General features: G+C 46.6%; 1 protein-coding gene across 1 annotated transcript; it reads right to left on the minus strand.

Annotated features, from left to right (window-relative positions):
* Window positions 1-3,807: 3,807 nt before the first annotated feature.
* LOC136470122 (uncharacterized) lies at window positions 3,808-4,219 on the minus strand. The gene is made up of 2 exons (XM_066468077.1): window positions 4,094-4,219; window positions 3,808-4,017 (listed from the first exon to the last, which is right to left on the minus strand). The coding sequence occupies exons 1-2, from the start codon at window positions 4,217-4,219 to the stop codon at window positions 3,808-3,810; spliced, it is 336 nt and encodes a 111-aa protein (XP_066324174.1).
* Window positions 4,220-13,430: the final 9,211 nt, after the last annotated feature.

Consider the following 13,430-nt stretch of genomic DNA (forward strand, 5'->3'; position numbering starts at 1 on the left):
AGGGCTCACATCACAGGACCGACGTGCAGTCGTTTCTCCGGATCGGCTATGCGCATGGACTAGAAGAACGCAAATATGGGTCGCGTGCTACGAAAAGTCGTTCGCGAATATTCATATATATATATTTAAATTGATTTATTATAAAAATATATTTTGTAATTAATTTGATGGTATTTATTTAGTATCATAATAATAAATGTTTTTTTATTAATAATTGGCTAAACTTAAGGTACTAAAACATGATCCTACATTAGAATTGTATTTTTTTTTGAGACGGATGTAGTACAATTTAAATAAAGTTTTTTTTATTAAAAGATGCAAAAAGGACAAAATAAGCATCATTTTTGAAATTATGTTAGAAATAGATAGTGCAGTGGAAGGATGATAAGGTGGGATCCACCATATATTAAAAAGATCAAGTAGCGCTAGTATAAGTCTGTTTGAGAGAGTTTCAACTCTGAAAGCGCAGATCTAGAGCACTAATTTCATCATAGAGCAGCTTCACCGTAGATCTGGAATCCTAGAAACTTGTTTGGAAGACCTCTACCATAGGTCTGGATTTATATGTAATTATTAAAATACATTAGGAGCCAAATGGAAAAAAAGGTAAGAACACACCCACGCAACAGTGGGTTCCTCTTCCTCCTCGACAGATGAGTAGTGCCGGCGGCTGTTGTGAAAACGAGCGCAAATGAGGAAGCTTCGGGCAGGCACGAAGTGTGAAATGGATGAGTGGCAATGGTGATGCTGAGATGCGACAGGGGCGGGGCGGGTGCTAGCGGCAAGGCCGAGGCGCGACGGCGTCATGCACGACACGACCAGAGAGCTAGGGAGGACGCGTGTTTGCGGAGAAGAATAACGAGGCAGAGCGTGCGGACAAAAACAAAGAAGTCGTATGGAGAAATAGAACGAACATCTAAGTTGTGCAATGGGTGGCATTGGTGAGTAATTTCCCTAGCTCCATGAAATATTAGTTTTCAGATCACCCTTTGAGAAACTCCATGAATTTCATGGATCTAAGAGCTAATCCATGTTTTGGTGGATCTAAAGTTGGTAGAGTTGGAGCGTTTGGCTAAAAATATGGGAGTGGAGTTATTTTTTTAGATGGAGTTGTTGGGAGTTGTTCTAAATAGGACCTATGTATGGTGTATAAAGATTGATTTCTAAGCTATAGACAGACGATAGTTGGCTTCTCGTGTTGGCATGTTGCTTATTATGCTTCTCATTCCCCCATCTCAGGTGGAACTTCTTGTACGGCGAAGGAGAGCAGTATTTCCTTTCTCTTTATTTTAATTTTAAACCCAATTCAAGGCTATGAATAGAAGGTTCCTCAAGGCCCCAACAGAATTTTTCTTATAGCAACTCCAGCAAGTGTCTGTCGACGAAATACGTCCGGCAATCTACCGAGGGGTATGCCTACGGTAGTAGATAAATCGATGAAGGTATGCGTGAGAGAACTGGATGGTGACACAGAACGCAAGAGACATCGATTAGACAAGTTCAGGCCGTCACTTGACATAATATCCTACGTTCTGTGTCTTTGTGGATTGTATTATGAGAGATGAGATAAAAACAAAGGGGGTCCCTACCCGTCTTATATAGCTCGAGGGGTAGGGTTACAAATCGGTTGTTTCTATCCTGATCGATTTTACAAGATAGGAAGTTACAGATATTACAGGATCTGGCATATCTGAGCAGGTTTCCTAGATCACTGAAGATCTTCACGTAGTCTTACGAGGCATGTCGACCTGTGTCGTGCCTCGCACGGCGCAGTCTTGTAGGCTAGGCCTCCACCGTGGTGTGCCCCATGCGTAGTCTTGTGGGCTGGACCTCCCCTAGCGGCTCGGCTCATGTACAACCCTACTGGTATTGGGGGTTATACCCCCACAGCTAGTCCCCGAGTGCCTTGCATACATTGGGCAACATCGTCTTGAGCTTGTCCGAGCTGTTGAGCATGCTTCCGAGCTGCTGAACATGCCGTTCGATCCGTTTGAACATGCATCTGAGCATGCGTTCGAGCTGTTCGTCTGGTTGCTGGAGCCGAGCACACTCAAAGCCAGGGTTTGTCAGAAGGATGTAAGGAGCTCAAGTAAAAAAATTCAAAGTCTCCACCTTGGGTGAAGTGTGCAAACTTAGGTTCCGAGCATCAAAGTTGGTCGCATGGCGTCCTTGACTTAGTTAGCGCAGAAGAACTTAGCCATTTTGTAGAAGATTAAGTCGAAAAATAAGCACATTCACCGCGAGGTGAAGTGTGCCCACTTAGTCCCCAAGCCTGGCAGCAGGTGAAGTAGTCACGTGGTGCCAGGGTCCAAAGTAGTGGTCTTCAGGTGCTGGCCTAGTCCCCAATGTCACTGGAAACCAGTGTAGAAATAAATACAGTCATCACGAGTTGATGGGTACACACGTAGTCCCCGAGCCTGCTGGAAGATTATGAAGAAATATTATAGTAGGGTCAGAGAAAAAAATATCGTGTCGTAGCAACACTCAGCATTGAATATCAACCCATGTTTGGCACAGTTTGACGCGACGGCCGACCAGGCCCACTTAGCAACCCAGCAGCATACGAAGACATCAGAAGAGAAAGCAGCACGGCGGGCACGGTTTCCCAAAAACCTTGGAAGGCGAAGGGTTAGGGGTCGAACCGTTATAAGAGCGCCGTGACACCGACGCACATTCCCCACTTTCTCTCCGCTACTTCATCTTCTTTCTCGCGCCCACACCACTTCGCCTGGCAACTACTCCGCCATTAGACCAACCGCAAGCGCGCAGCCTCCTCCAGGCGACGGATCTGCTAGATGGCGCCCAAAAGAAACCACGGTGGTTCGAGTAGAGCATCATGCGAGCTCTATCGCACTGATGAATGGGTGGGGTCCGTCAGCAATGAGGCGATGCTCAATTGGTTGGTGGAGGATGACATGCTGCCTGATAGGGTGACAGTGGGATGGCGTCCAGCTCGTGGTGAGAGCTTTCTAACTCCTCGCGGCGACAAATTAGTAGTTTTTGAAGATTATTTCTATCGCGGATTTGGTGTTCCAAGCCATCCATTTCTCCGTGGATTGATTGATTATTACAAGATTAGTCTTTGTGATCTGGGCCCGAATTCCATCCTTCATGTCTCTGTCTTCATCCATTTCTACGAGGCTTATCTTGGCATTCTTCCACATTTCTATCTCTTCCGCCACTTCTTATGTTTGAAATCCCAAGGGGATTTGGATCTAGGATCGTAGGCAGCACGTACTTGTAGCTTCAGGATAGGATGGTTGACCAATACATCACCACCTCATTGAACACAAATGTGAAGTATTGGGCGCAGTGATGGTTCTACATGCCATAGGGGGAACACTATGTGGCATGCGACATTGATCAGGTTCCTGTGAGCAATGTCAAGTGGTCGGAGAGACCTGGTGCCAATGGGATGGAGCAAGTGATGGAGTTGTTGGCCTTGATCGATCGAAGAAGGGTGGATGGGGTCGTAGTGGTGACAAACTTCACTTTTTAGCGATGCCAGCCCAGCAAGGAGAGAGCACATCCCGGATATGAATTCCGGGGAGATACTGATGGGTTTGCCAACCACTTAGGATAATACACTTCTTTAATAAATCCTGCTGCTAGGAGCCATTTTATTTCTACCCTAATAGCCTCCCTCTTGTCTGGAGTGAATCATCGAAGCTTCTGCTTAATCAGCTTGGCGGTCGGTGAGACATTCAAGGAGTGCTCGATCTTCTACTGTGGTACCCCCGGCATGTCTGCAGGTTTCCAAGCAAACACGTCGGCATTGGCATGTAGGAAGGAGACAAGCACGCTTTCCTATTTGGGATCGAGATGAGCCCCAATCTTGGTGATCTTGGTGGGGTCGTCGAGGCCAAGGCCGACCTCCTTCGTTTCCTTAGACATGGCAGAGGCATAAGGAGGCTCCAGCACTGGGATCTCCAGGTCATCGGCGGGCACTGTCTTGGCATCGGTGACCATGCTGGCCATCTGGATGGAGAGGTTGATGGCTTCGGCGAGGGAGAGACTCTGTTTCACAAGCGTAGGCGATGGAGAGGTTGGCCTGCAGGGCTAGAACTCCTGCAGGTGAAGGCATCTTCAATACCAAATAGGTGTAGTGCGATTTGGCCATGAACTTGGCCAGAGCTGGCCAACCAAGTATGGCGTGGTAGGTAGTGTTGAAGTCAACGACGTAGAAGTTGATGTGCTCGACACGGAAGTTGCTAGCCATGCTGAATTGTACTGGGAGGGTGATCTCTCTAAGCGGTTGGGATGACCTGCCAGGTACCACACCCAGAAGGAGGAGTCAGAGGGAGTGAGGTCTTCTACTCCAAGGCCTAGCTTGTTTAGGGCTCCAGTGAACAGGAGCTTCAGGGCACTTTCATCGTCGACGAGTACTTTCCTGAAGAGTACTTTCTTGATGGTTGCATCGAGAACGAGGGGGAAACGCCCAATGTAAGGGATGTCCGCCCACTGGTCAGCCCTACTGAAGGTGATGGGGACCTCAGACCAGGGGCGATAGCTGGGGTCGGCGATAGCGTCTTCTGTGTTGGCGGCGAGCACCTGACGAACGATGAGTTTTTGATCTCTTATGTTCTCGACGGTGGCGTGGCCCCTAAGGATAGTGGTGACCACTTTGTCATGATCCTGGAAGGCGTTATTGTTGTCCCTAGGTGGTCGGCAACCTCTGGCTCCATCGTCGTTGTCGTCGTCCTTCTTTGTGGCCTAGAACTCCTTAGCCAAGCCAAGGCAGTCCTTCATCTTGTGCTTGCTATTCTTGTGGAGAGGGCATGAGCCCTCAAGGATTTTCTTGTACTGCTCGTCATAGTTACATTTAGCGCGAGGTTCATCAACGATGGCGATGATGTTGTCTAGTCGGCGGTGATGATACTGACCAGCTTTAGACCTTTCTGGCTAAAAGCTCTAGTTTGGTTTTGGTGAATTGATGAAACCCTAAGTGCTAACCTAGTTTATCAAAGTGATTATGAGATAGGTAGCACTACTCCAAGTGATGAAGCAATGGTGAAGATCATAATGATGGTGATGGCATGGCGATGATCAAATGCTTGAACTTGGAAAAGAAGAAGGCAAGAAAAATAAAAGGCTCAAGGCAAAGGTATAAATGGTAGGAGCTATTTTGTTTTGGTGATCGAGACACTTAGAGAGTGTGATCACATTTAGGATCGATAGCCGTACTATTAAGAGGGGTGAAACTCATATCGAAATACGGTTATCAAAGTGTCACTAGATGCTCTAACTCATTGCATATGCATTTAGGATCTAGTGGAGTGTTAACACCCTTGAAAACATTTGTGAAAATATGCTAACACATGTGCACAAGGTGATACACTTGGTGGTTGGCACATTTGAGCAAGGGTTAGAAACTCCACCAGCAGAGTGTCCGCCCGTAGAGTGTGGACAGTCTGATGGTGCCACCGGCGCCCTAGACAAAAAAGATAAGGCTTCACAGAGTGCACCAGACGCTGGCATCTACTAGACTGGAGCGTCTGATCAGTGGAAGCATGAATATGCTGGCGTCGGTCTTCGACCGAACTCTGGGTCACTTAGTGACCGAACGCTGGAGGGGTGCGTCCGGTCCGTCTGATGTGGCGGCGCATAGAGGAGACATTGAGTGACCGAACGCTGGGTGAGTCCGGTCGAGCATGACCGGACGTGTCTGGTCGTGATTTTTCACGAATGGACCCTTACTGGAAACGACCGGACGCTGGGGTCATGCGTTCGGTCACTTCGCAGCAGCATGTCTGGTCATCACTTAACCGTTGGGATCAGGCACTCAGTATTTAAAGAGAAGGGACACGTGGTGTGCATCGCACGACCAGATGCTGGGGTCCTAGATGCTTTCAGGGTACATCACGTATTGTCATAGTAATCACCGAAACCCAACTAGGGGCCTAGATGCTTTCAGGGTACATCAATGAGCTTGTGTATGTTGAGCAACCTCCCGGTTTTAAAGATGAAAAGAAACCCAACCATGTTTACAAGTTGAGAAAGGCTTTGTATGGATTGAAACAAGCACCAAGAGCATGGTATGAGAGATTGAGGGATTTCCTACTCTCTAAGGAATTCAAAATGGGAAAGGTTGACACCACTCTCTTCACCAAGAAGCTTAGAAATGACTTGTTTATAATACAAATCTATGCTGATGATATCATATTTGGGTCAACAAATCAAGATTTTTGTGAAGAGTTTGGCATGATGATGGCAAGTGAGTTTGAGATGTCCATGATTGGAGTGCTTAGTTACTTCCTTGGTCTTCAAATCAAGCAAATGAAGAATGTCACATTTATGAGTCAAGGCAAGACATCAAGGACATGCTCAAGAAGTTTGGAATGGATGATGCTAAAGCTATTAGTACACCAATGGGAACAAGTGGAAGCTTGGATAGTGATGCTAGTGGCAACATGGTGGATCAAAAGATGTATCGGTCTATGATTAGAAGCCTACTCTATGTAACCGCATCAAGGTCAGATGCGATGTTTAGTGTCTATATGTGTGCTAGATTTCAAGTCTCACTAAGAGAGTCATTTGAAGGCAACAAAGAGAATATTGAAGTACTTGAAACATACACAAAATGTTGGATTGTGGTATCCCAAAGGAGCAAGATTTGAGTTGATTAGATATTCGGACTCCGATTATGCGGGATGCAAAGTTGAGATAAATAGCATATCGGGAACATGTCAACTATTGAGAAGATCACTTGTGTCTTGGTTATCAAAGAAGTAAAATAGTGTAGCACTTTCAACCGTCGAAGCGGAGTACATTTTGGCCGGTAGTTGTTGTGCTCAATTACTTTGGATAAAGGCTACTTTGAGTGATTTTAGAATCAAATTCAAGCAAGTGCCAATACTATGTGACAATAAAAGTGCAGTAAAGCTCACCAACAACCCAGTTCAACATTCAAGAACAAAGCATATTGATGTCCGTCATTATTTCATAAGAGATCATCAACAAAAAGGGGACATTTGCATTGAGAGTGTGGGCACCAAAGATCAACTTGCCGATATCTTCAATAAGCCACTTGATGAGAAGAGGTTTTATAAGCTAAGGAATGAATTGAACATACTTGATTTTTCTAATATGTGTTGATGCACCCCCCACTTATATGGCATGCCTCTTCCTCAAGCAATCCAAGGTAAAAGTTGATTGGCATGGCATACATCCTTGCTAAGGACATGTTTAGTGCATCTAGACATATTTCATATTTAAATAGGCTCATTCATGGAAATCAAATGAATTTGATGCTTGCATGGTACCACTACTGCTTTTATGTTTTAAATAATCTAGTGGTAGCATATGACATGTTTGTGGGCTTGTAAACCTAGTGTTTGATCTAGAAAATAAGCTATAAGTGTTTAACTCAACATGGTGCAAGATAACCCTTATTTAGAGGTGTGAAGAATCTTATCTTTGGATCAAACCGAGTTAAATATCTTTTGCAAGTGATCTAGATTGAACCAAATTGGGAAAATGATCCTTATTTCACATGGTTTCACCCTAACCTATCAATAATTTGAGCTCGCCTTTTGTGCTAATTGTTGACAAAGGGGAAGAGAAATTCACAAAGATAGTAAGATAGGAGGAGCAAACAAGTGAAATAACATTGTAAGGGGATCAATAAAAAATGCACACAAGTAGGGGGAGCAAGCTCATAAACTTGTATGTTGCATTTGAATATGCATTTCATATATTTGCTTGCATGGCACAAGTTTTAAATTTCAATATTCATGCTTGTGTGGTGTATGCTAGTTATATGCTTGAATGGTGAAATGAAAAACTAGCATACATAGGCTAAAGTAACTAGACTTATGTTCATTTTATGGAAACTAGACCCTTGCTTGTAATGTAGATCTCATGGGGTATTCTAGTTTTTATGTATATCTAGTTACTAATGGTGCTAAGGGTGGTATATTGGTGCAATCCGATTGGTATCACGCTTCAAAGGTCCATCTCTTATACCTTAGCATCATTTGGTAGAAATTGTCTCCTATATTTCCTATCTAAGCATATGTGCAAGCTACAATCCAAACTCTTAGCACATATGTAGGGGGAGCAAGTGCTACCATTTGGAGTTCATGAAACTTGTCCATATTCTTTTACACATGGTAAATATGCTTGGGCAAGCAACATGGATTCAATTAAATTTCAATTCATATCTTTGTGTAAGGGTTGTCATCAATTACCAAAAAGGGGGAGATTGAAAGCTCTAGTTTGGTTTTGGTGAATTGATGAAACCCTAAGTGCTAGCCTAGTTTATCAAAGTGATTATGAGATAGGTAGCACTACTCCAAGTGATGAAGCAATGGTGAAGATCATGATGATGGTGATGGCATGGTGACGATCAAATGCTTGAACTTAGAAAAGAAGAAGGCGAGAAAAACAAAAGGCTCAAGGCAAAGGTATAAATGTTAGAAGCCATTTTGTTTTGGTCATCGAGACACTTAGAGTGTGTGATCATATTTAGGATCGATAGCCGTACTATTAAGAGGGGTAAAACTCGTATCAAAATGTGGTTATCAAAGTGCCACTAGATGCTCTAACTCATTGGATATGCATTTAGGATCTAGTGGAATGCTAACACCCTTGAAAACATTTGTGAAAATATGCTAACACATGTGCACAAGGTGATACACTTGGTGGTTGGCACATTTGAGCAAGGGTTAGAAACTCTACCGGCTGACTGTCCGCACTCTACGGGTGGACACTCCGCCGGTGCCATCGGTGCCCTAGACAGAAAAGATAAGGCTTCACAGAGTGCACCGGACGCTGGCATCTACTGGACCGGAGCGTCCAGTCAGTGAAAGCGTGAAGACACTGGCGTCGGTCTTTGACCAGACGTTGGGTCACTTAGTGACCGGATGCTGGAGGGGTGCATCCGGTCCGGCTGATGTGGCGGCGCACAGAGGAGACATTGAGTGACCGGACGCTAGGTGAGTCCGGTCGAGCATGACCGAACGCGTCCGGTCGTGATTTTTTGCGAATGGACCCTTACTGGAAATGACCAGACGCTAGGGTCCTGCGTCCGGTCACTTCACAGCAGCGCATTCGATCATCAATTAACCATTGGGATCAGGTGCTCAGTATTTAAAGAGAAGGGACACATGGCGTGCATCACACAACCGGACGCTGGGGTCCTGCATTTGGTCGATATGACCGGAGCGTCCGGTCACCCCGTGTTCAGTGCAGTGAGTAGCCCAACGGCTCTTTTTCATGGGGGCTTCTATTTAAGCCCCATGGCTGGCTCAAGCTCACCCTCTTGGCCATTTTGCATTGACATAGCAACCTTGTGAGCTTAGCCAAAGCCCTCCCACTCATCTCCATCATTGATCCATCATCATTGTGAGATTGGGAGAGAATCCAAGTGCATTGCTTGAGTGATTGCATCTAGAGGCACTTGGTATTTGTGTTTCGCTGCAGGATTCACTTGTTTCTCTTGGTGGTTGCCGCCACCTAGACGGCTTGGAGCAGTGAGGATTGTTGAGCGGAGGTTGGTGATTGTCTCCGGCTCCGATCGTGGTGATTGTGAGGGGTCTTGTGCCTTCCCCGATGGAGAGCCGAAAGGTAACTCTAGTGGATTGCTCGTGTTATTGAGTTACCTCACTTGTGGATAGGTTCTTATGGTGTCCAATTGTGTGGACGAGGTTCGTGCAACGCCTCTTAGCCGCCGAACCACCAAGTGTTGGTCGACATAATGGGAACTAGCATGCCGGCAACCACGTGAACCTCGGGAGAAAAATTGGTTGTCTCTTGCCCTTTGGTTTTCTCCCGGTAATTGATTTAGTATTCATCTTCTGATCGGTTCACTTCTCTACACGACGGTATAATTACCCTACTCACTCATTTATATTCTTGCAAACTAGTTGTAGCAAGCTTTTTAGTGTAACTAGAATTGAGAGCTTGCTTTGTAGTTTAAGTTCATCTAATGGAGCTCTTTAGTGTAGAAAGTTTGAGAGCTCTTAGTGAGTAGTGAAATAGCAAATTGTGTGTTTAGTGATCATAGCAACTAAAATTGTTGGATAGGTGGCTTGCAACCCTTGTAGTGCTAGAGCAAGTTTACATTTTGCTATTTGTTATACTAATCAAATTGCTCTAGTTGATTTGTAGATTTTTAAATAGGCTATTCACCCCTCTCTAGCCATATTAGGACCTTTCACCGGCCGATCACGACCACTGTCTTGATGGTGGTCGTGATCGTCGTAGCGGCGGTCACTGTGGCATCGTTCATCAGGGCGATCGTCGTTGCGGCGAGTTGAGCGATGAGTGCCCGCATCCTCGTTGAAGTGAACTTCGGCCTCTTCAGCGTCGGCGTATTGATCGGCGGTCATGATCATCTCGCCAATCCCCTTTGGTGGCTTACGATTGAATTTGGAGTAGAGGTCACGGTGATGGAGTCCTCTAACGAAGGCAGTGATGACTTCTACTTCCGTGATGTTGAGAATAGAATTCCTCATCTTGGAAAATTGTCTGATGTAACTATGGTGGAGCTCGGACGATTTCTGATAAATGCGATTCAGATCATGCTTGGTGCTTGACCGAGTACACATAGCCATGTAATTGTCGGTGAAGACCTTCTTCAACTGTTCCCAAGATTCGATGGAATCTGGGGCGAGGCTCGTGAGCTAGTTCATTGCGGTCAGCATGAGCATGATAGGAAGATAGTTCACCATGACACTGGTATCTCCCTCGGCGGCACACACAACGGTGGCATAAGCTTGTAGCCACTATGTGGGGTTCATCCACCCCTCGTAGGGCTCGACCCCGATGATTTTGAAACCACAGGGCCATTGGAGTGTTCGGAGTGCTCTCGTGAATGCTCGGGGCCCTTTAGGATCGTTACCGTTGGGATCGGCAGCATTGCCAGCGTTAAGTGGCTGGAAGGCTGCATCTAGATTATGAATTCTTGCTCGTATTCTTGATGCTAGTGTACTTCCTCTTCATGCCTAGAGAAACGGCGCCTGTCGATATGACGTCATGCATCCTGGAGGTTGTTGATGTGTGCTCGGACATCTTGATCGACTTCTTGGTCGAGTTGGCATGGGTTGTTGATACGGTTCCCCCTAGCTCCCCCCTAGAGGGGTTGTCCATCATCACGATGTTGGTCGGCAAAATGGCTTCTGCCAGGGAGGCGATCGGATCTTGGCCCAGCAAATCGGCAATTCGAGCTTGTCGAGTAGGAAGGTCCCTAATCCTGGCGGATCTCATTGACCTGGCAGTGCGCAACTTTAAGCATTGCGGCGACCTTGGCAACTTTTGGTGTTTGCTCGAGCCAAGCGAGCTCATTAGCGGCCATGACCAAGTTGGAGCTTGGGGTCTTGTAGACATCCTGGCCATCGACACGGATGAATTCATCATCGAGGTTGCGGCGGAGTGGGCGTGTCCTTCCTTGCGAGTCAAGTTGTTCTCCGTTGCGAGCATCCTCGGCTAGGACAATGGAGGCCTCATTCGCTCGGTGCTGTGCACGGTTGGTGTTTCTGTTGACGCAAGCTACACGGTCCTCATCGGTTTCTCCATCCCACAGAGGGCTATCGATGCTGACATTAAAAATCCCACCTCCACGGAAGGGTGGAAAAGGAGGTTAGACGGCGGTGGTTTCAACGACAATCTCCATAGAGCCCTAGGGCTCAAAGTCTAGATTTTCCTCCAGAATGGTGTGGAGGGATTCTTCGGGATGTTGGCCGGCTTGCAGCATGTTGATAGTTAGCGAGAGCTGATCGACGATCGGGTGGGCGAGAGGATAGATGTCTCCAATCCGGTCCGTGAATTTGTCCCTTAGGGCATCCTGAAGGATGGTGGCCGTAACCCCTAGAGTTTCCCAACCGGCCTCTGATAGATCAAAACCAGAGGGTGGTCGGCGCTGAACCGAAGTGGTAAGAGCCGATTCCGTGAGGAAGAGCTAGTCGGCGAGCTTCTGGCCAACCTGATCGATGGATGCGATCAGATCGTCGTTGCCGACCTACTTCCTCGAGTAGCGGGGCAGCAGGCAGCGAGTTGTTGGTGAAAATGACCTTGGAGGCGGTTCCGAGTTCGAATCTGCCGTTGCAGGTGTTGGTGTGGTTAGCGTAGAATTGATTTGCACTGGCTTGATGATCTCTCCGTCTCCGTCAGCATTGATGACCTAGGAGATCGATCCGGTCGTAAAGATCTGGCCGGGCTTTGGAGAGGACAAAGAGCCTGAAAAGTGTACCATCTTGTTCGTCGTGGAAACAGCACGCACACTCCTACCTGGCGCACCAACTGTCGATAGAATATCGTTGGCAGTCCTCCGAGGGGTATCCTATGAAGGTAGATTGATTGGCAGAGGTGCGCGTAATCAAGAACAAGAAGGCAACAAAGACACAAGAGTTAGACAGGTTCGGGCCGTCTGCACGATGTAATACCCTATTCCTATGGTTTATTGGTTTTGTATTGGGTATCGTATGATATTACATGTGTTTTGAGAGGGTCCCCTACCCACCTTATATAGCCAGGGGGGTAGGGTTACAAGTTGGTTAGATCTAGGAGATAACCGGTAAGTAATAACATATTATAGGAATCACGGGATCGAGCATATTCTAACAGATCTCGTAGCATCTTCATAATATCGCCCTAGATGTCATGCGGTACACGCCGAGTAGTACCGTGCACCGTAAGTCTTCGTCTTGTGGGCTGGACCACCCCTGACGGCGTAGCCCATGTAGTCTGCCATGGGTATCCGGGGTCGTACCCCCCACAAGTTCATAGTGAAAGAGAATAGGAGAGAGGAGAGGCATCATGGGATCCCGAGGTCTCGTCGTGTCGCCGTTTACCTTGCTGTGCCACGTACGGCTGCCGACCGCGAGGTAGGCGAAGGAGCTGACGAGTGGGGCCTAGGGCGTCGGTGAGAGAAAGGGGGAGAAGTGAGGGGCGCGGGTGAGGCTAGGCCAGGTGCTGGGCTGCTGCCGCTGCGGCACTTACTGGGCCGGCCCACGTAGAAGGGAATAGGGAGGGGAGAGCGGAGAGGGCTGCTACGGGCCGAAGGGAAGAGGGAGAGAGATTGAGCCTGTGAGGCTTTTTATCTATTTCTATTTCCTTTTCTTTTTCCTGGACTTTATATGCATTGTTTAAATTGGTTTTTGAATTCAGATTTGAAATGCAAAAATGCAATGAGTACCACCATATGTCTAGCAAGTCAAGCAAACATTCACACACAAGGTTTCACACATCAAGTTTTATTTTTATGTTGATCTATTTATACTGTATATCATCTAGGTTAGTTATATATCTTAGTTTCTATGTAAAGTTATAAAAAATCATTTTTAGTGATTTTTAAACTAGGTCAAATTTTAGGGTGTTAGAGAAGCTGGGCAGCATCTTGGCATCACTACGGACTCCAAATCGCACAGCCACCGCTAGGGTGTTGACAGATGGGACCGTGACACTTGGGTTCGCCGCTATCCTAGCCTGCA

This window comes from Miscanthus floridulus, chromosome 8 (genome assembly GCF_019320115.1).
Source record: "Miscanthus floridulus cultivar M001 chromosome 8, ASM1932011v1, whole genome shotgun sequence".
Classification (NCBI taxonomy): domain Eukaryota; kingdom Viridiplantae; phylum Streptophyta; class Magnoliopsida; order Poales; family Poaceae; genus Miscanthus; species Miscanthus floridulus.